Raw genomic sequence first — 20,421 nt, 5'->3', positions numbered from 1 at the left:
GAAATTATATTCAGACCAGAAGGCCTTTGAGGTGGTTTCCAGAATAAGGTAAGGAATCACAAAAACTACAACCGTAAAATATATTGAACTATTACTCATAAAATAGATAAATTGAAGCAAATCATTATGTGTAAAACAAATTCAATGCAAATTTTTTTAAATAAACTTAAAATTTTTTGGCATAATTTTGGATTTATAGAAAAGTCACAAAGAGAGTTTTTATGTAGCCTCCATCCACTTTTCAATAAAGTTAACATACTGTGGTGTATTTGGCAAAACTGAGAAATCAAAACTGGTACGTCACTAGCAACTAAACCCTAGACTTTATTGGGATTTCATCGGTTTTTCTACTAATGCTCTTGTTCTGTTCCAGGATTAAGTTCAGTATAGCATATTTCATTTAGTCATTATGTCTCCTTAGTATCCTCTGCTCTGTGACAGTTTCTTGGTATTTTATTTGATTTTAGGTCAAACTGTTTAACAGTAACTCCGTATGGCTCATGACTCCCAAAGATAAGACTGCTGTCTGTTCTAGCAACTCACCTAGTTTACAAATTCTGACCTGAATTTGTAAGAGTCGTACTTATAAACAGCCCTAAAACTACCTTATGACCAACCTCAGCCTCTAAAACCCTATAAATAACTCTTTGCTAACTCCTTCCTTTTTGTGAGCCACTGCTAAGACTCTCTGAAGGGGAATTGGCTTTTTGTCAGTATATTTCACATACCTGGCTTTGTATGACCAGTAGCTTTGTATGGGGACTCTGACAGATGGGTCCATAATTATGCAATTCAATTATGCACTAAATGCAAGAATCCCTTCCACAACATCAGATACGTATGGGCACAGGTCTGTGAGATCCCACAGCCCCTTTGTGAATACTTCCATTGAAAGGATATGGATTACCTCCCAAGAGAGTCCATGTTACGTGTTTTTGGATAGGCCTTATATTAGAAATGGCTTCATCAGAATGAGCCTTAATGTGTTTCCTTGTAGCTTCTCTTTACTGGCCCTATTTCTGACCTCCAGAGGATCAAGATATTGGATGGGAAGTAAGATCCATATACCGTCAGTCCCACTTGAGTGGTGGAGAATGAGTCAGACAGACTTGGATGGTCCTGGCTTTGTTCACATAGTATCATTTGTTAGTTTTCTGAATTTGGGCATATGACTCAACTTCTCTGAGTCTTAATTTCCTTACCTCGGAATTGTTGTGAAAATTAAATGAACTAACACATATGGAGTTATCTAGCACATTGACAAGCACAGAGAAGGCTTTTAATAAATGATAGTCACCTTTTGATCAGGATGATCGTCTCCTAAATACTCAAGATGAAATGTACCATGTATATTATATTGGATTATTGTTTTCTTTGTTCTGCCTGGCAGTAGTGAATTCTAGCTTTTCCTTCTTGATAACTAATTTCTTAAAAGATTTATTTTTCAAGGCTCTTTTTCCCACAAGAAAAGCTTAGGCTTAATTAAGCTGTTACTGAACAGAACCAAAGCGTTAAATAACCTGAGAAGATGGGTTTCTAACGTTCATGGATCCCATATATCACCAACTGGTAGGATTAGTCATGGTAGTGGATGGGAGAGTGTGGCAGGGATTAGCAAATACCTCTGCTAATCAGCACAATGTGCAAATTAGGCTCTGGTTTATGGCATTGATCTGAATCTCCATGGCAACAATGGGGTTAGCTATGTACATGTGAAGAAGTGATTTCAAAGCTGTAAAGAATGAAAGAAAATACTGCACCGAGTATAAAGGGCAAAAAACTGTGTGTGTGGGGGAGGAATAGTCCCACGTCCTGAAGATATTCTTATAACTTTTTGTAAATTTAGTAGTATCTTTACTTTCCCTGAGCCTCTCCTACTGGAAGATTGATGATGTTATCAACAGAAAAAAAGCAAGAAGTAGAAAAAGGTCAGAAATAATCTGTAAAATATATATATCCATCCATCTGAACAAATAGCCATAAGTTAGGATTATTTGCTTATCTGTATGTAGCAAAATTGTCCTAGTTCCATCACTCATTAGCTGTGTGACCTTAGGCAATGTTTCTAACCTCACTGTGTCTGGTTTTTCTTATCTGTGGCATGGGGCTAATAATAGTTCTTCCCTTATAGGATTGTTGTGAGAATTAGATAAGTTAACATACATGGTGGCCATAAAGTTCGTGTGCATTTTTAAAATAGACAACTGTTTTATTAGGCCATGTTTTAATAACAAATAGAAACGATGTTCAGTTGTTAAAGTACAAGCAAGAGACTGCTGGCTTCTTGTGAAAGAGAAGGTTAAATCAGGTTAGTAATTTAGTTAGTAGACAACTATTTTAAATTGCACACGAACTTTATGGCCACCCCATATGTAAAGTATTTAGAACAATGCCTGGCCCAGATGAAGTCTTGAAAAATGTTAACTGCTATTAGTTTCATCATTATTATTACTGCCAGTTGGTCATCATTCTGAAACATAGACTACCTTTCAATTTTATATCCTGTACAGAAACTACAGAATTAGAAAGGTTATATTTTTCATTTTCTAATTTTGTTTGTGCTAGAAAAGAGACTTGGAAATGTCAGCCCTTGAGAGGTTTTGTAGGTATTATCATTTTCAATTTCAGGAGAACACTTAGGAAAGTGGTAACTGTGATTCTGGTTGAAGCATAGGATCCGAGTAAAGCCACTTTATTGTTTCAACTTTCATCAAAATCTGGTAGCAGGTGGATATCTGTAAAAGGTAATGTGATCAAAATTGAGTTAGCTTACCTCAGAAGCCGAGTCACCTTTTAAAATATATATGTAGCTCTGAACAACAAACCCAGGCCCCTGCCCTTTTCATGGCCAATTTTCTGTGTGGTCTCAGCTCATTTTGTCTTGCTACTGTCTCTGGGTTGATTAGATTTCTAGTCTAAGCAGGATAATTGCTGTAATTCAAGTTTGGATTTAATTTCCAGTGCTTATATTTGATGGGTGATTATTCAAATAGATACTGGGCTACTTGCTTTGTGAGGTCAAATTGTTGCTGCTTTTTTTTTTTATGAATGGCAACAAGACATCTGCCAGTCACCACCTGGCAGTTCAAAAGCTTTTGGAAGCAGCCTAATGGGGCGGAAAGGAAGTGAGCTGGGAGTTAGAAACCCTGGGTTTGAAGCCCTGCTGGCTTCCTTTACTATCTTTCCTCGCATTTCAATTTTATTTTTGCACCTTTTCTGTAAGCCACCTCCTTTCTTCTTTGGAATGGAGTGGGGCATATACTGATTAAATAAATTAGTTGTGGGATGTTAGGCAAACCATGACCTTTTGGTGGGACACAATTTTCTGGTTTGTAAAATAGAGTCAATTGAAATCTACTCTGTCTACCCCATCAGTTTTCATGCAGATCAAATAAGGAAATGGTTATAAAAAGGGCTCCACAAAACCTTAAAATATTGTACGCTTATAAAGAGGTTTAAATATTAGAATATGGCTAAAATGTGGACCACTATAATTACTAACCTGATTTAACTTTCTCTTTCACAAGAAGCCAGTAGTCTCTTACTTGTACTTTAATAACTGAACATTGTTTCTATTTGTTGTCAAAACATGGCCTAAGTCCTACCAGCTCTAAAATGTTTTTGTACATGAACCTATTCCATCAAAATGGATCTGTTCTGCATTTCATTGCTTCAGATGCCTCCTGCCTGCTTTCCAAAGGGAGAGAGAAAGCTAATTCATTTATTCATTCAACTGTCATTTATTGAGCCCTTATTTGATCCAGCTGTGGGGAATCCAGAGATGAAGTCCCAATCCCTGTCTCAGGGAGTTCACTGTTTAGTGTGAATGGCAAGTAGATAGAAATTAATCACATGGTTGTCATAAATCCTATATGTATAAGTATATGTATAGGGGGCTACGGAGCAGAAAAGACTTTGCATGGGGGTAGTTGGAGAAGGTTTTCCAGAGGAGATTATGCCTCAAATAAATCTTGAAGAATTTGCAGGGTGGGACGGAATGGAATTTTCAGGGGTACAGCAGTTGGAGTGGCTAAAAGGTGGGAGGGGAGCGTTTTGGAGAAAGGAAATACTTTGGTATGTCTGAAATACAGTGTGTTGGAGAGAGTGGCAGGAAGGAAGTGTGACAAGGAAATCTAAGTCCGGATAATGGAGAGCTTTGTACGTGATGAAGAGCCACTGAAGACCTCTGAACAGGGTGTAGGATGATCAGATTTGTACGTTAGAATTGCATCAGTAAGCAGAGTAGTTTGATCACAGGCAAGAGAAGAGGCAGAGAAAACAGGAATCTATGATGAAATTCAGCAAGAAATGAAACAGGAATGGGTGAAAATCTTCAAAGTATAAATTTAGAGGAGATGTAAAGAAAGTAGAATCTCAGGAGTTGGCTACTCCCTTGTATGTAGAGTGTGAAGAAAGGGAAGAGTTCAGAGGGATGCTCAGGTGTCTGGCTTGGTTGAAATACTGGATGCACCCAGAAAGGAATATGATACAAGAAACACCCATAGATCTTTAAAGTATGACAATGGAGCTTTAATAGGAATTGCATTAAAGTTATATATTGCTTTGGGCAGTATGGACATTTTTTTTTGTGGAGACAGAGTCTCACTTTACCGCCCTCGGGTAGAGTGCCGTGGTGTAACACGGCTCACAGCAACCTCTAACTCTTGGGCTTACGCGATTCTCTTGCCTCAGCCTCCCGAGCAGCTGGGACTACAGGCGCCCACCACAACGCCCGGCTATTTTTTGTTGCAGTTTGGCCGGGGCTGGGTTTGAACCCACCACCCTCGGCATATGGGGCCGGCGCCCTACTCACTGAGCCACAGGTGCCGCCCTGGGCAGTATGGACATTTTAACAATGTTGATTCTTCCCAGCCATGAGCATGGTATGTTTTTCCATCTGTTAACATCTTCGGCTATTTCTTTTCTTAGAGTTTCATAGTTCTCTTTGTAGAGATCTTTCACATCCTTTGTTAGGTATACTCCCAAATATTTCATCTTCTTTGGCACTACTGTGAAAGGAATAGAGTCCTTGACTGTTCGTTCGGCTTGGTTATTGTTGGTATATATAAAGGCTACAGATTTATGGGTGTTGATTTTGTAGCCTGAGACATTGCTATATTCCTTGATCACTTCTAAAAGTTTTGTAGTAGAATCCCTAGTGTTTTCCAGATATACGATCATATCATCTGCGAAGAATACTTCGTTTTATATGGAATCAGAAAAAACCTCGAATAGCCAAAATATTACTGAGCAATAAAAACAAAGCAGGAGGAATCACGCTACCAGACCTGAGACTGTACTATAAATCCATAGTGATCAAAACAGCATGATATTGGCACAAAAGCAGAGAAGTAGATGTCTGAAACAGAATAGAGAACCAAGAGATGGATCCAGCTACTTACCATTATTTGATCTTTGACAAGCCAATTAAAAACATTCAGTGGGGAAAAGATTCCCTATTTAACAAATGGTGCTGGGTTAACTGGCTGGCAACCTGTGGAAGATTGAAACTGGACCCACACCTTTCACCATTAACTAAGATAGACTCTCACTGGATAAAAGATTTAAACTTAAGACATGAAACTATAAAAATACTTGAAGAAAGTGCAGGGAAAACTCTTGAAGGAATCGGCCTGGGTGAATATTTTATGAGGAGGACTCCCGACGCAATTGAAGCAGTATCAAAAATACACTACTGGGACCTGATCAAACTAAAAAGCTTCTGCACAGCCAAGAACATAGTGAGTAAAGCAAGCAGACAGCCCTCAGAATGGGAGAAAATATTTGCAGGTTATACCTCCGATAAAGGTCTAATAACCAGAATCCACAGAGAACTCAAACGTATTAACAAGAAAAGAATCACGTGACCCCATCTCAGGGTGGGCAAGGGACTTGAAGAGAAACTTCTCTAAAGAAGACCGACGCAAGATCTACAAACACATGAAAAAAAGCTCATCATCCTTAATCATCAGAGAAATGCAAATCAAAACTACTCTGAGATTATCACCTAACCCCAGTAAGAGTAGCCCACATAACAAAATCCCAAAACCAGAAATGTTGGCGTGGATGTGGAGGAAAGGGCACACTTCTACACTGCTGGTGGGAATGCCCACTAATACGTTCCTTCTGGAAGGATGTTTGGAGAATACTTAGAGACCTAAAAATAGACCTGCCATTCGATCCTATAATTCCTTTACTAGGTTTATACCCAGAAGACCAAAAGTCACAATATAACAAAGACATCTGTACCAGAATGTTTATTGCAGCCCAATTCATAATTACTAAGTCATGGAAGAAGCCCAAGTGCCCATCGACCCACGAATGGACTAGCAAATTGTGGTACATGTATACCATGGAATATTATGCAGCCTTAAAGAAAGATGGAGACTTTACCTCTTTCATGTTTACATGGATGGAGCTGGAACATATTCTTCTTAGCAAAGTATCTCAGGAATGGAAGAAAAAGTATCCAATGTACTCAGCCCTACTATGAAGCTAAATTACAGCTTTCACATGAAGACTATAACCCAACTATAGCACAAGACTATGGGGAAAGTGCCAACGAAGGGGAAGGGAGGGGGGAGGTTTTGGTGGAGAGAGGGTAATGGTTGGGGCCACATCTATGGTGCACCTTAGAATGGGTATAGGCGATTGCACTAATGTACACAGCTATGATTTAACAATAAAAAAAAAAAGAAAAGAAACACCCATAATCATCATGTGGAGTAAGAGAAGATCACTGTGAGGAGATGAGTTTAGGTTTAGACTTGTTTAGTTTGAGGTCCTGAGGGGAATTTGGACTAAAATTCATATACGGAGGTTAGAACTGGCTTCTTGTGAAAGGAAAGTTAAGTCAGGTTTATGATTATATTGGTCCCTCTGAACTGTTGAAAGCAATGTAGATTTTTGCAGCTATAACACATAAATAGTACTTCTCTCCTGCACTGTTCGCGGGGCTGGGTCCATATCATATTTTAATAGCCAGCGACATGTTGTCTCCTTCTAGAGGCTTCCCTCACCTTGCAATCTCAGCTTGTTCTATATTAACCTTAAATAACATTCTGTCCTCCTTTTTATATAGCAGTGATCACTATTTATAATCACACATTTACGTTGTTAGTTATCTGACTCTTCATTATTCTATATTTTCCATGAGAGTAGGATCTCTTCTGCCAGGTTCCCTGCTGAATATCTACCATTCAGCCTGCAACAGAGTACACGCTCAAAGAACATTTGCTGAATGAGCGAATGAAGTCAATAGAGAAAACACCTAGAAAGAAAAGATTGAAGGAGAAAATTAGAGGGTATAGAACAAACTCCTGAAGGACTCAAATGCTTAGTAAGAGGGAAAGGGACCAGAAAAGGAGATGGAGGAGCAATCAAATACAGGTATGACAAAAATGAGGAGAGTGGAATGTTGGAGAAGTCAATGAAAGATTTGTGGGTTAAAAAGAGAATGGTCAATAGTATCAAATGCTGCTGAAAGGTTGTGTAAAGTAATTACTGATAACCAGTCATTGGGCATGACATAAGGAGGTTATTGATGACTGTAGCAACAGAAGTTTTGGTGCTATGGTAAAGGTAAAGAATGGGGACTTCCAGTCAGTATGTTGAACTGAGGAATTCCTTTGTGCTTACCAGGCCTTCCACAAAAACACAGAAATAAGGTGTAACAAATTACCTTAAGTCTTCCACAATTAACAGCAGAATTCAAAAGTGAAAGAGGAAAATCTTCAAGTGATAGAAACAAAGAAGCAATGCAGATTCAAAGCAAAATCCAGCAAGAAGTTGAAGCTAAATGGCCACCAAGAGTTGCAGAACTGAGCATATACCCTGGAGCTGAAATTGAAGCCACTGCCCTGATACAGAGCCCCGAGTTTACTGCATAAAGCCAGGAGCCAGGAAGTCCTATCTTGTGCATGACAAATAAGGGCCTAGGGATACAGAATATAGGTGGGATGTCCACTATAGGCTGAGAGAACCCACACCGAGTTTATTCCACTAATGTATATTAGGAAATTATAATGAAAACTGATCTATAACCAGTGAGGCCCAGAGTGCTGGCAGAGAAAGAAAAAAACTATTTAGGTAGATAATATGATACCTCTGGTTTATGTGGGAATTCTATAGAAAACAGCTCTCTGCTGAAGGTAACCTCACAGTGAGACTTACTGTCCAAGAAGAGAAATAAACCACCACAGGAAGACTCAGCGGTGACAAGAAACAGGGTAATTCGTATTTTAGAAATAAGGCAATATGAAAAAGACTTGAATGTTTAAGTGTCTTCAAAATGTTCAATGGGATAAAAAAAGAATAGAATCTTTAAGGTATGAATAGGATATTATGAAAAAGAATAACAGATGTATTAAAAAATACCAAACAGAAATTCTCTATAATTTATACGTATATATGTAATATATGTGTATATGTAATACAGGGTGACACACAAATTGCCATACATATTGAAAATGGGTAATTACAGCTAAAGTACCTTTATTTACAAAATATTCATTACAAATTTTACAAAGAGGTGGCCAAGATGTAGAGAATATTTTGTAAATAAAGGTACATTGAGTTGCAGTTTCCCATTTTCCCTGTGTATGGCAACTTGTGGGACACTCTGTATATGTGTGTGTATATAATTTTCTGTCATCCACAAAATATTACTGCATAATATATAATATATGTGTGTACCAGTGAAATAAAAGCAAACATTAGACTAAATCTAGTTAAAAATAGGATCAATGAAGCATCCAGATTTTCCAAAGAAAAAGATGAAAGTAGGAAAGAGAAGATAGGAATCATGAGAGAATGAGGACTAACATACACCTAATGGAAGTTTCAGAAGAAGCACAAAAAGCGATCTAAATACAGGCACTGGGTGCAGAGTTGATAGCTATATTTCCAAAATTGAAACGTAATTAACAATTGAAGAGGAACGCAGTTAATAGGAATATTTTGAACATGCTTTTGATATATAGTAGAACCTCTGTAAGTTGACCACCCAAAGTACTGTAGCAAACTGGTCAACATATGGAAGTGGTCAACATAAGGAAGTAGGCCTACTGTACTGATACATACGTGCAATGCATGTCTGGTCTATGAAAATTGGGTCCATTTCGGTAGGTAGTCAATGTGGGGAGGTGGTCAGCTATGAAGGCTCTACTGTACTCAAATTTCAACCAAATCCTAGTCATTCCACTCTAGTAAGAATGTTGAAATCTGCATAAAGAAATTACTAAGCGGGCGGCACCTGTGGCTCAAGGAGTAGGACGCTGGTCCCATATGCCGGAGGTGGCGAGTTCAAACTCAGCCCTGGCCAAAAAATTACTAAGCTTATGTGGCATGGACAATCATTTTCACATAATCTTTAATTCATTTGTAAGCTTAAAGTCTTACTATTATTATAAAAAATATATTTAACAACTTCCTATGTGAAAATCTCTGGTCTCCAAGCTCATTCCAGTTACTTAAGGAGGAGTATGGCTGGCTCACTGTAGCATACATGCCAATGTAATTTTCATTTTGATTGGCATCTTTCTAACAAGATTACTTCTATTAAACCATCTGCTGTTGACAGTCCTAAATCAATAACGACTGTACGCTTACACATCACCATTGACAATATGTGCTGAATGTTATCAGTGAAAAAGAGAAGACTATCAGTTTACAAGCAGGAAAAAAAACCTCACATCAGAATATATACATAGCACAGCTAATTTCTTCCAATCCCCACTGCTTCATTATTCTACCAGTAATCAACATTTCATAGAAAACTACACCACTAGAGAGTGTTTGCAATACATATTAGACCAACTTATTGTCAACGTACTCAAAGTGTGGGGACATAAAAATCCAAAGTGTTATCAGTTCTTTCAGCTGAGGGGAAGTAGTATGTCCTGGTAAAAGGATTCCAATTCCAGGAGTCAGTTTAGATCCAACTTAAATGGCTGACTTTCCATAATTTCATTCCCCAACTTTCAAGCTCCTCTCTTCCTCCCCAGGTCATCTTCAGGGATGTGTATTTTTCTGAAGCTGAACTTAATTCCTGCCCTCCTGGCTTCTTTTGGGCTCTGAGAAGACTTTAGGCATTTGGTATCACTCTTACAGTGCTTATCACACGTGTTATTTGTTTATTTATTTCTCTTTCTCCTCCATTTTGAGGCCAGGAATAGTCACTGGAGAGCCAGTAAAGTACTTTTTAAGAACACAGGACATGGGCGGGGCGCAGTGGCTCATGCCTATAATCCTAGCACTCTGGGAGGCCGAGGTGGGTGGATTGCTTGAGCTCAGGAGTTCGAAACCAGCCTGAGCAAAAGTGAGACCCCTGTCTCTACTAAAGATAGGAAAACTGAGGCAAGAGGATAGCTTGAGCCCAAGAATTAGAGGTGGCTGTGAGCTATGATGCCATGGCACTCTACCCAGGGCACAGCTTGAGACTCTGTCCAAAAAAAAAAAAAAAAAAAAAACCAGGATACGAAGTCAGGCTTCACAGATTAGAATACTGGTTCTACCTCTTCCAACATGAATGAACTCATTAATCTCTCTATGCCTCAGCTTCTTTATATATAAAACAGGGATGAGAGCCTAAGGTTGTTGTAAGTATTGAGGAAATAAGGATAAAGTACAGTAAGCCATCAATAAGTTCTTGGACATTGTGACTTTAAGCAAAATGACCTACAGCAGTTCCTTGAATAGCAATTTTCTTCAACATCATTTCATTACAACATTGATGAGAAAAAAATGTTTTTTTTTTTTTAATGTTATTTCATTTAAAGTCGCAGTTTCCAAGAACCTATCAACAATGTTAACTGAGGACTTGTTGAACTTACAGTAGTGCCTGGGGTGGAGTGTTAGCACTCAATACATTATAGCTGTTAGTACCTTTATATCCTTTGGGTCTTAGCTCAGGGCTTAGCAAATAGTTCTCAGTAAATCTTGAATGAACAAATGAATGAATGAACAAAAAAACAAATGGCCGAAACCAAAGATATTCAACATCTCTTGCCTGAGATCTTTTCTCTAAAATTAGATTGTTGGGTGAGCATCAAGGCCCCCTTTTTGAAATCAGTTTCTAAAATTGCTTGAGGCCTTCAGTGGTTGCAAGAGAAGTTACTAAGTAAGTGTTTGTCTTTTGAGACAGAGTCTCACTCTGTCACCCTGGGTAGAATGCTGTGGCATCATAGGTCACAGCAACCTCCCAACTCTTGGGCTTGAGCAATCCTCTTGCCTCAGCCTCCCAATTAGCTGGGACTACAGGTGCCCCCATGATGCCCAGTTAGTTTTTCCAATTTTAGTAGAGTCTATCTTCTCTCAGGCTGGTCTTAAACTCCTGAGCTCAAGCAATCCACGCACCTCCACCTCCCAGAGTGCTAGGATTGCAGGTGTGGGACACTGTGCCCAGTTTACTGAACAAATTTAATCAGTTGATTGTACATTTAACTGTTTTTCAGAAGGGAAAAGTTAGGGCAGATGAGTTAGAATGGATATTGGAGAAACTCCTGATTGCAAAAGGATAGTCATGGGCTTCTGACTATGGAAGTGAATACACTGTGTATAATATTTTTCTGTCTTTTGGCTGAACTCAAACTTCCTGTAGCTGAAAGCAGATGGCACAAAAAAGCTTACACTGTACAAAGTCTGTTTTCCCTATATGAAAAGAACTGAGAGAATTGGGAATGCTTTAATTTCTTTTCTCTGCTAAGTAGTGATGGAGAGAAAGACCTAGAAGTGTCCTTTGGGTCTCTTAGTATTCCAAAGCCCCAGATTACCTGAGTCAGGACAAGTCCTTGTGTCAAAATGTAATATTTCTTGGGTTGGGAAATTCAGAATAGCCTTAAGCAGTGATTTTTAATCATTTAATTTTGGTGAGAACACAATGTTTTCTTTAAATATATTTCTGTAAGAAGTTATTATTAAATGTGTTATGAACTGTTCTCATAACTATGCACAGGTCATATGTATTCTTTTTTATTTCGCAATTCACTTGCTAAAAGAAAAAAACAAAACTGAGTTGAAAATCATGCTATACTCTGTCATTGTCAGTCACCCAAGCCAAGAGATAGGCATATCCAGGCACCACTGCTCAGCAACCCAAATTCCAGACCCAGTGCCAAAGAAGAAAGAAGTAGTGTTTAAAGGGCTGGCCTTGTACACATAAATTGTATTTATTGGCTGAGGATTCTCAGTTTAAATACCGGCACCGCCACTTGTGTACTATCCAGGAAAACATAATTACATAATTTCAATTCTCTATACTTCACTTTTCTCACCATTGCAATTGCAATAATGATAGTACCTGATTTTCAGGTTATTGTAAGGACTAAAGCACGTAGTGTTTGTTATAGCACTTAAGTCACTTGCCCAATTATAACCATAGAATTTACTGAGTGCTAGCACCATTGTTAACCCCAGTGTTACCAAAAAAATAAAATAAAATCTGAAGTGGAGCAGAGAGTTTTAAAACCAGCTAGGGCCTTGGCACAGTTCTCAGGTAGGTCACAGACCTATCCTTTGTCACCTCCTTACAATCTGGAGGATAATATTGCCTCCAAATTCAACAGGTTCTCCTGCCCAAATCCTGGCCAGTGTCTGAAGAGATATATTAAGACTCTTAATCCTAAGAGAGCACTGATATATTTTCCCATTATCTCTCTGCTACCTTAAAAAAATGGTAAGTCTTGCTAGGAAATTTATAGAAACAGTGCCATTGGCAAGTAGGAAATCAACCCAATTTTTCTTGTGCTAGTTGTGAATACTGCCTTCATATGCTAAGTAACACTGACCATTAGGTCATTTGCACACAAGCATTCCCTTCCTCAAATCCTTAGTTTAGGCCACCTTCTTCCAGTGACCTTGTTGCCCGAAACAGCTTAGATCCAGAAAAATTGGATTGTCTGCTTTTGCTTCAAATCCTCCATCATTTTCTCCCTGAATTTTCATTTAGATTACTTAGTTCACTGGGCAAGAAATGAACCTAGTGTTACAGATATTTTGCTTCTGAGTCTTGCACGTTTGTAGTCTGCCATAAATGTTTCATCAGAGAAACACTTCATTTATGTTCGTTAGCCACCAGTTCATAAAAGAGCAAATGTTCCTTCAAAATCTTCAAATCTTATTGAATAAAACTGAATCGAATTCACTTGGAGAACCTGATGTTTTTGTTGGCTCTGGAGGTTCTGTCACCACTGCAGTAATCCATTTGGTTAAGAATAAATTTATTGTTTCTACAAAGTGTTTTCTATAGGTTGGAAAAGAGAAACTTGAGGAAATGAATGTGGCTGCCTTGACCCACATTCTCCAGGCTCATCCAGCATGCTCTTCCAAAGGCAGAAGCACTAGCTCTCCATTTCCCCTAGAAGATGGGACCTTAAGCCTTCTTTTATTTTTTATTATTATTATTTTTTGCAGTTTTGGCCGGGGCTGTGTTTGAACCCACCACTCCTTGAGCCATAGGCGCCGCCTGATTAAGTCTTCTTGATAATGAGGTTGCTGCCTCTTCTCTCTTTCCCCAGGACCACTTCTTCGGGTCAGCTCATGAGTATGTAAGTAGTGTAGGTTTTATGACAGAATTGAAGAGTCTTAAGGGAAATCAATCCACATACACTCCCAGAGAGGTAAGGTTTTAGTTGTAGTTACAAAAGCTTTCATACAAGGAAAATCAGTAGTCAACAGTGGCATTTAACAATCCTTACTAAAAGAATTTTTTCCTTGTATAAAACTTAAGTCCCCACATATTGAAGCTTAAGCTTATTTCCCTGCATTCTCCCCTTATGATCAAGAGAGACCTTTACCCTAGGAAGCTGCTATTTCTCTCTAGATTTTATTAAATGGCCAACCAGGTAATCAGAGGCCTTGAACTCTCAATGTTACAGCTTCTATAGCTAATTAAATGGCAAAGAGCTGAATTCATGGGTATGATTAATACCATCAGGGTGTTTTATGGTTTTAATGTTCATAAATTATGACTGAACAATGAAATTTTTATGTGAGTTATAGGATTTTTCTTCTTAAGGATCAGAATTAATCAGTGTTTTCTCAATTGATTTTAAATATAAATCAGAGGTAGCTTCAGTAAATTCTCTAGCTTAACTATGTAGAGAATGATCTCAGAGAGAGGACATAATGAAAACCAAGCCACCATCCTAGTGAGTTCAGGCTAGAGTCCTGAATTTTCATCTGAATACAAATCAGGAGAGCCAATCAATTTCTAAAAAATTGGTCTGGAGACTGTCATTTGTGAAGTACAACACCCCCAGTGATCTGACTAGGAAAAACTATTAGCCAACTAAAAAAAAATGTATCAGGTTAAGCTACAGAATACAGTAGTCACTCTTTCTGTCCCTGAAATTCTAGTGTGATATTAACAAGATTTCTTTAAATTGCATTTTTCTTCCTCCTTGGAGTTAAGTGGCTAGAGCCTATTCTAATGGCTTTTCTCTAATCTCCTCATTTGTATTTCTATGCAGTTGTTTCTCTGGACTTTTGTACATAATTAGGTAAGCCAAGAAAAGGTGATATTTGGCTGCCCCATCTCCTAAATACACTCTTTGCTGCCCTACCCAGTGAATGGGGGAGATCCCAATGTTGCTTGACCTTGGTGGCCTTGAACCTGTCTCCCTTTCCTCCCTTGAGCTCATCGTCAGTGTTGGACCTGGTAACTGGCCACTCAGATGTTATGAAAACTGTTAGTGGTGATGGAGAGCAAGCTAGCAAGTGGCTCTGATTAAGTTTATCTTCAGGAAGGAAAAGTGTTTGAAATTTCTCCTTTTCAGAGTTTCAGAAAGACAGCCAATTCTTTCCTGCTCAAAAGGGATTGAGGCTGCCCCTGATTAGGCTGTCTGAATTCTCTCATTTTTACTCATCACAGTCACATCTGTTTGGGTTTCTGTCTTTCTCCTGGAGATGCCTCTTGAGAGTAGGTCCCCTCGGCTTCCTTATAGCTCATCTGAGGCCTGCCAAACGAGATTGGTGGAGAACGATCAGCATTCTATTCCCTGATAACTCACATAACTCTCTCTGAAAAGAATGCTAAACCCTGGTTCTCAAGTGAAACCATGAGGAGTGGAACCTAAGGGACTTTTGTGGTTTTCTTTGAGGTCCAATTTAGAATTTATGTTCTGATGGGGTAGGAAGGGAGTGGAGAGATGCGAAGTATGAGGAAGGGAAGATAAAGAGATAGAAGGAAAAGGGGCATATGTAAAAAATTCATAGGCTTCCAGACCCAAAAAGGCTTTAAGGAGCTAGAAGACTCCTTTAACTTTTTTTCGTAAGAAACCGTATAATGGGCCCAGTTTGTAAAATGGATGAAATAAGAAGATGAAATAGTCAAGTGGTTATAGTTAAAATAGATGATGGCTATGGTTCAAACATTGGTGAAGGAAATTATGTCCATATACTCTCAGCATATGCAGAATATGATTTGAAAGACACCAATCTTGTCTAAGCATTATATTAAAGATAGGAAAATTCAGCCTGTAGTATAGAGAAATGACATACCCAAGGTCACGTAATCAGTTAATGGCAGACTAATCCTACATGCCACCTGTCAGCCAGGCTAGAACTCTTTGAGATTTGAGATAGAGAAAGGAGCTTAGAATGCTTTATTTCTGAACATGGTCAAAGAGAAAGCTTGGTAGGCAGTGAAATGGGAGAGAGGGAGTCTGGGAGGAAAAAGGAGAATGTACCCACCCAGTATACAGGTGTTGGAAGCACTAAGGTTAAGCAGAGTAAATTGAAACTCTAAAAATCTGAAGGAGATCCAGCAAGTTCCATAGCAAGGGTACCATATGAACTGTTAGGAACAAATCAGGACAGGAGAAAAAGGCATTTGGAGACAGGTGTCAGTAGAGAGTTCTTTATTCTTCATTTTGTTAAGTGCCATAATATTGGTCTGAGGTGAAAATGGGGCAGAAAGTAAAGGCAAAATATGTCTCTCTGGAATTGGGTGCAATTCTGTCTTTCATTATGCCTTCTTGAAGTGGATGGGGCTTTTCCATGGTTCCCCACTGATTTAAGAGTAATATTCACACTCTTCTCTGAATTCCTAAGCACTTGGGAAAGAGACATAAGACTTAGGAAAGCATGACAATATCTGCTTTTTAATTAAATGATAAAGTTGATTGGACATAATGATTTAGACCCAAATTTAAAATGGTCTTCTTTTCACTTTCCACCCCAGAGTGAACTCACCCTCTAGGCACAGGCCTCTGTGAGTTCTCCTAGTGGAGGAGAAAGGAGAATGAATGCACTTGGTGTGCGGGCGCACAGATCACAGAGTTAGAAATCCCCTTTCCCAGTTCCATCAGTAACTTCCCATATGTTTTCCTGTCCATGAAGAACAGTGACTCAAGGGGGGATGTAAAAAGGCAGCAGTACCTTTTGTAAGTTGACAGGAACATGTGCCAGGGGGAGAGACTGGTTTCCCTAATTTTTTAAGATTATAAAATTTAATTAAGGAGATAGGGATTAGGGCAAGAAAGGCTTCCACAAACACCTGTAGGATCATCCAGTTGTCAGCTTTGGCCCAGTGGTTCTAAGAGCTCATGGCAAAGAATTTAATTCTCTATCAAAAAAGCTGTAAATGGTAAATAGGAGTTAGAAACTGAAGGGACATATTTACATGTTTGCGTTTGTAATTCTGTAATGATAACTGCCCCCCCCCACGCCCCATGATACAGGGTGGCCATACAGTGCATGTATAATTTAAAATAGTGTGCAATTTAAAATTGCAAATGAACTTCATGGCTACTCTGTATATCCCTGAAGTCTTCTTGGGATCTGTTTACTTCTAGTAACCACCAGAGTGGCCATCCCAGTAATTTTATAGGCATCCTAAAAATACTCTATAATGATGTTTGCAGGAACAAACAGTGAGAACTCGTGGGAAAGCCCTTTTCATTTTCCCAATACCAACCCTCATTCTTCCCAAGGTCTGTCCCTTTCCTGAATTAGATCTTTGTCCTTCTTTAGCTTTTTCATGTTTGCTTCAGATCAAGGTCCCAAGAGAGAAGCAATAGCAGGGGGAAAAGTCCTTGGAGTTGGTGCTCAGCAGAAGGTAAAAACATACAGAGGGGCTTGGCGCCCGTAGCTCAGTGAGCAGGGTGGCCACATAAACCGAGGCCGGTGGGTTCGAGCCCAGCCCATGCCTGCAAAACAACAATGACAACTGCAACCAAAAAAATAGAGCTGGGCATTGTGGCAGGTGCCTAGGGTCCCAGCTACTCGGGAGGCTGAGGCAAGAGAATTGCTTAAACCCTGAGGTTGCTGCGAGCTGTGATGCCACAACATTCTACATTCTACCAAGGGTGACATAGTGAGACTCTGCCTCAAAAAAAAAAAAATGCAGAGGTAAAAACAGGGACCTCTTAAGTTCCTTACCTACTCTAAATATTTGGCTCTGGTCAAAGCTTCTTGGGACCCCTCTTTTGCTGAGATCATTTCCCTTCTGGGTGCCTAAAATTTAGCCAATTATGACATATATTCTGAGCTGGGAAATACCTTCTCATCCTTCAGAATCAATATACATCAGTCATGCATCAATTATTTGCAACAAACTTGTATTGGGCGTAGACATGGGACAGGAATTGTGTGAGTGGATGGGAATGTAATGGTGAACAAGACTCTGTCCCAATTTTCCAGATGTTGAAGGTCCAGTGGGAGTAGATCAGGGATTTTCCCCCATGAAAGTTTAAAATGGTCACTAGAATTGACTGGAGGTGCTAAAACTCTTTTCTACTTTGTCCTCCTTTTCCCTTTGGGAAAACTAAAAGCAAAAATGAGTAGACACAAAATTTCAGACGCTGTGGCACCATTCTCTTGTAACTACCCATTTCAGCCTGCCTTAAGAGATACACCAGTGCTTCTGATGGAGCAAGAGATATTTCAAGGTTAAGGAGGGGTAGCAGCAGCCTGTCCTGTGAAGCAATGAAATATAAAGAAGGATCAGGTGATTCTGCTATGATGCGCTAAGACATCAGAAATTGTTTCAGCGTTGCTTAGTCTGAGCTTGTTGGGAGGTCAGACAAGAAAAAGGGGTTGAAATCTGGGGCTAAGCTGAGCATTTGGTTTTGCATCTACATCAGTTCTGAAAAGATGGAGAGGGGGAAGTGTAGGAGTCCAATAAAGACAGTGTAGTGGCAGTTCCAAGACAGAGCAGCCTTACTGTGTAGGGCTTTCTTTTTAGCCTCAGAAATCAAGTAAAATAGTAAAACAATTGTGTCTGTTTGAAGGTAGGGATGTGGACGGGCCATTCTCTTTGCTGCATTCGTGGCCTCAAAACCCCTTCTTTCTTCTCTTCCTGAATAAAACAGACCACAGAGGGAGGGCAGAACTTTGAATAGAGTGAGGACAGCAAAAAGCCAGACTAGATTCATGAATTGGAGGAAGGGAGGTTGCCTGAAAAACATAAGTTAGGAGACTGGAGATGGGCCAGCGCTTAAAGAGACAGAGCTATGCATTCCCCAGATACTGTACCTCTTATGTTACAAGACCTGAGCTCTCTGCTTGTATCCCAACCCCAAACGAACAGGTGAGGGTGCATAGGAAAAAAACCGGGGGTCCGGCCGCACAAATCGGCGTGAAATGAAAAGTCAGCAAAAACCACTGGGTGGCAGCGTGGTGTGCGGGCGCAGCTCTGCAGTGCCCGCTGCTGCTGCTGCCGCGGGGGCTGAGCCCGTCTGGGAACCCTGGTCTCCTCTCCCAAATGGCTACAAGTGTCGCTATGCAAAATACCTCAGCAGGGCGGTGTTTTGGGGGGTTGGTGGGGTGAGTCCGAGCCTTGGGCCAGGGTCTGACGAACTTCCTGAGGCTCTATAGCGGGCACAATCTAGCTAGCTGGAACACTAAGGAAACACCCCCACCCCGCCATCCCCCATCGCCGAGCAAACCCCCGCTCCTTCCACCCAACTACCTCATCCTTGTGCCGCCTCCATCACTGTTTCCTCCTAAAGCTCCTTTCGGGGAAAGCCAGGGAGAAAGACAGGTTTGGGCGATGGGGCAGTGCCTAAGCCCCTACAGGTGTTAGCCCGACCAGACGGCTGGGGATTCGGGGGTGGGGGGGGGCGGGTGGGGGCGGCCTGCAGCAGCGGGCTCGGCTTCTCGGGAGGGAGGGGCCGCCGCGGGAGGGGGCTGCAGAGAAGCAGTCGCGCGGTTCCGGAGGGTGCCTGCGGCGACCGAATTCCTGTGCTGCGACTGTGCCGCGCCCAGAGCAGCAGCAACAGCGAAGATGCGAGGCCTTTACCTGTTTGATCCCTGCCGGAAAGCTGGCACGGGCCAACTTTTCCCGATTATCAGGCCAAGAAGTTGCAAGGACTAGTGGAAGCCTCGGCGGGGCCAGGGCGAGGGCGCGCTCTCCCGCGCACTTCCCCCTCCCGCCTCGCTCCGGCCGCCCGCGCTCCCGGCCTCTCCCGCCCGCGCTCCTTCCCTCCGCCCGCCCCCCTCTCCGGCCCCCTCCGCGCGGCACAGGGCGGGGGTGCAGCCAAACTCCGACCCGAACCACTTGGACTTGCACAGTGTCCTCGGGGGCGCAGGGGCCGAGCATACGCAGCCGCGCAGCTCTGCCTCCGCCTGCCAGTCTCGCCCGCGATCCCGGCCCGGGGCTGTGGCGTCGACTCGGACCCCGGCAGCCAGCGGCCCGCGCCGGAGCCCGACCACCGCCAGGGGAGCTCGGACGGCATGCTGAGCCCCCTCCTCGGCTGAAGCCCGAGTGCGGAGAAGCCCGGGCGAACGCAGGCTAAGGAGACCAAGGCGGCGAAGGCTCGAGACAGCGGACGAGCAGCGGAGGAGGAGGAGGAGAACCCACAGAGGGGCAGCAAAAGAAGTGGTGGTGGTGGGCGTCGTGGCCATGGCGGCGGCTATCGCCAGCTCTCTGATCCGTCAGAAGAGACAAGCCCGCGAGCGCGAGAAATCCAACGCCTGCAAGTGTGTCAGTAGCCCCAGCAAAGGCAAGACCAGCTGCGACAAAAACAAGTTAAATGTCTTTTCCCGGGTCAAACTCTTCGGCTCCAAGAAGAGGCGCAGAAGAAGACCAGGTGGGAAGGGGCTTTAGTTTTTTTTTTTTTCCCCAAACTTTACGAGAGTGGAGGGGCATGGTGGGGGGCGGGAATGTAAGCGTAGGTGAGTTCGTCGGTGACCCCTCTTGTGCAGACGAGGCCACCTAGCTGGTGTGCGTGCGTGGGAAGGCGATTTACCTCCTTCATAACAGTAACAGGCTTGCTGCATTGCAACTGCCCTGGGACCGGCGCAAAACCTGGGGGGCATACCCTGCCCAAGAGGCGCCCCCTCAGCTTCAGACATCTCACATGCGTACACGTCTGGTGGGCTCTGGACAGGCGTGACCTAGACAGAGCTATGATGTGCGTGGCGTGGAAATTGCAGGCTCAGAGCTGGGCAGACACCATTACCGGTCCCCCCCTTCCCAGG

At 41.6% G+C, this 20,421-nt stretch overlaps 1 protein-coding gene across 6 annotated transcripts in view; it reads left to right on the top strand.

The window, feature by feature from the left end:
- Positions 1-20,421, top strand: part of FGF13 (fibroblast growth factor 13) — a 743,931-nt gene that overhangs the window by 632,198 nt on the left and 91,312 nt on the right. Inside the window, exon 1 of one of the 6 annotated variants that reach the window (XM_053580100.1) lies at positions 19,148-20,030. The exons of the other annotated variants lie outside the window; for them this stretch is intronic. Coding sequence (XP_053436075.1) covers positions 19,844-20,030 — 187 coding nt within the window. The 5' untranslated portion in view covers positions 19,148-19,843. Of the gene's footprint in view, positions 1-19,147; positions 20,031-20,421 lie in introns of those variants that run through there. 6 annotated transcript variants of the gene reach the window in all.

This window comes from Nycticebus coucang, chromosome X (genome assembly GCF_027406575.1).
Source record: "Nycticebus coucang isolate mNycCou1 chromosome X, mNycCou1.pri, whole genome shotgun sequence".
In the NCBI taxonomy this organism is placed as follows: Eukaryota; Metazoa; Chordata; class Mammalia; order Primates; family Lorisidae; genus Nycticebus; species Nycticebus coucang.
Note: the sequence above shows the minus strand (reverse complement) of the source record. Positions and strands in the feature narration are given on the sequence as shown.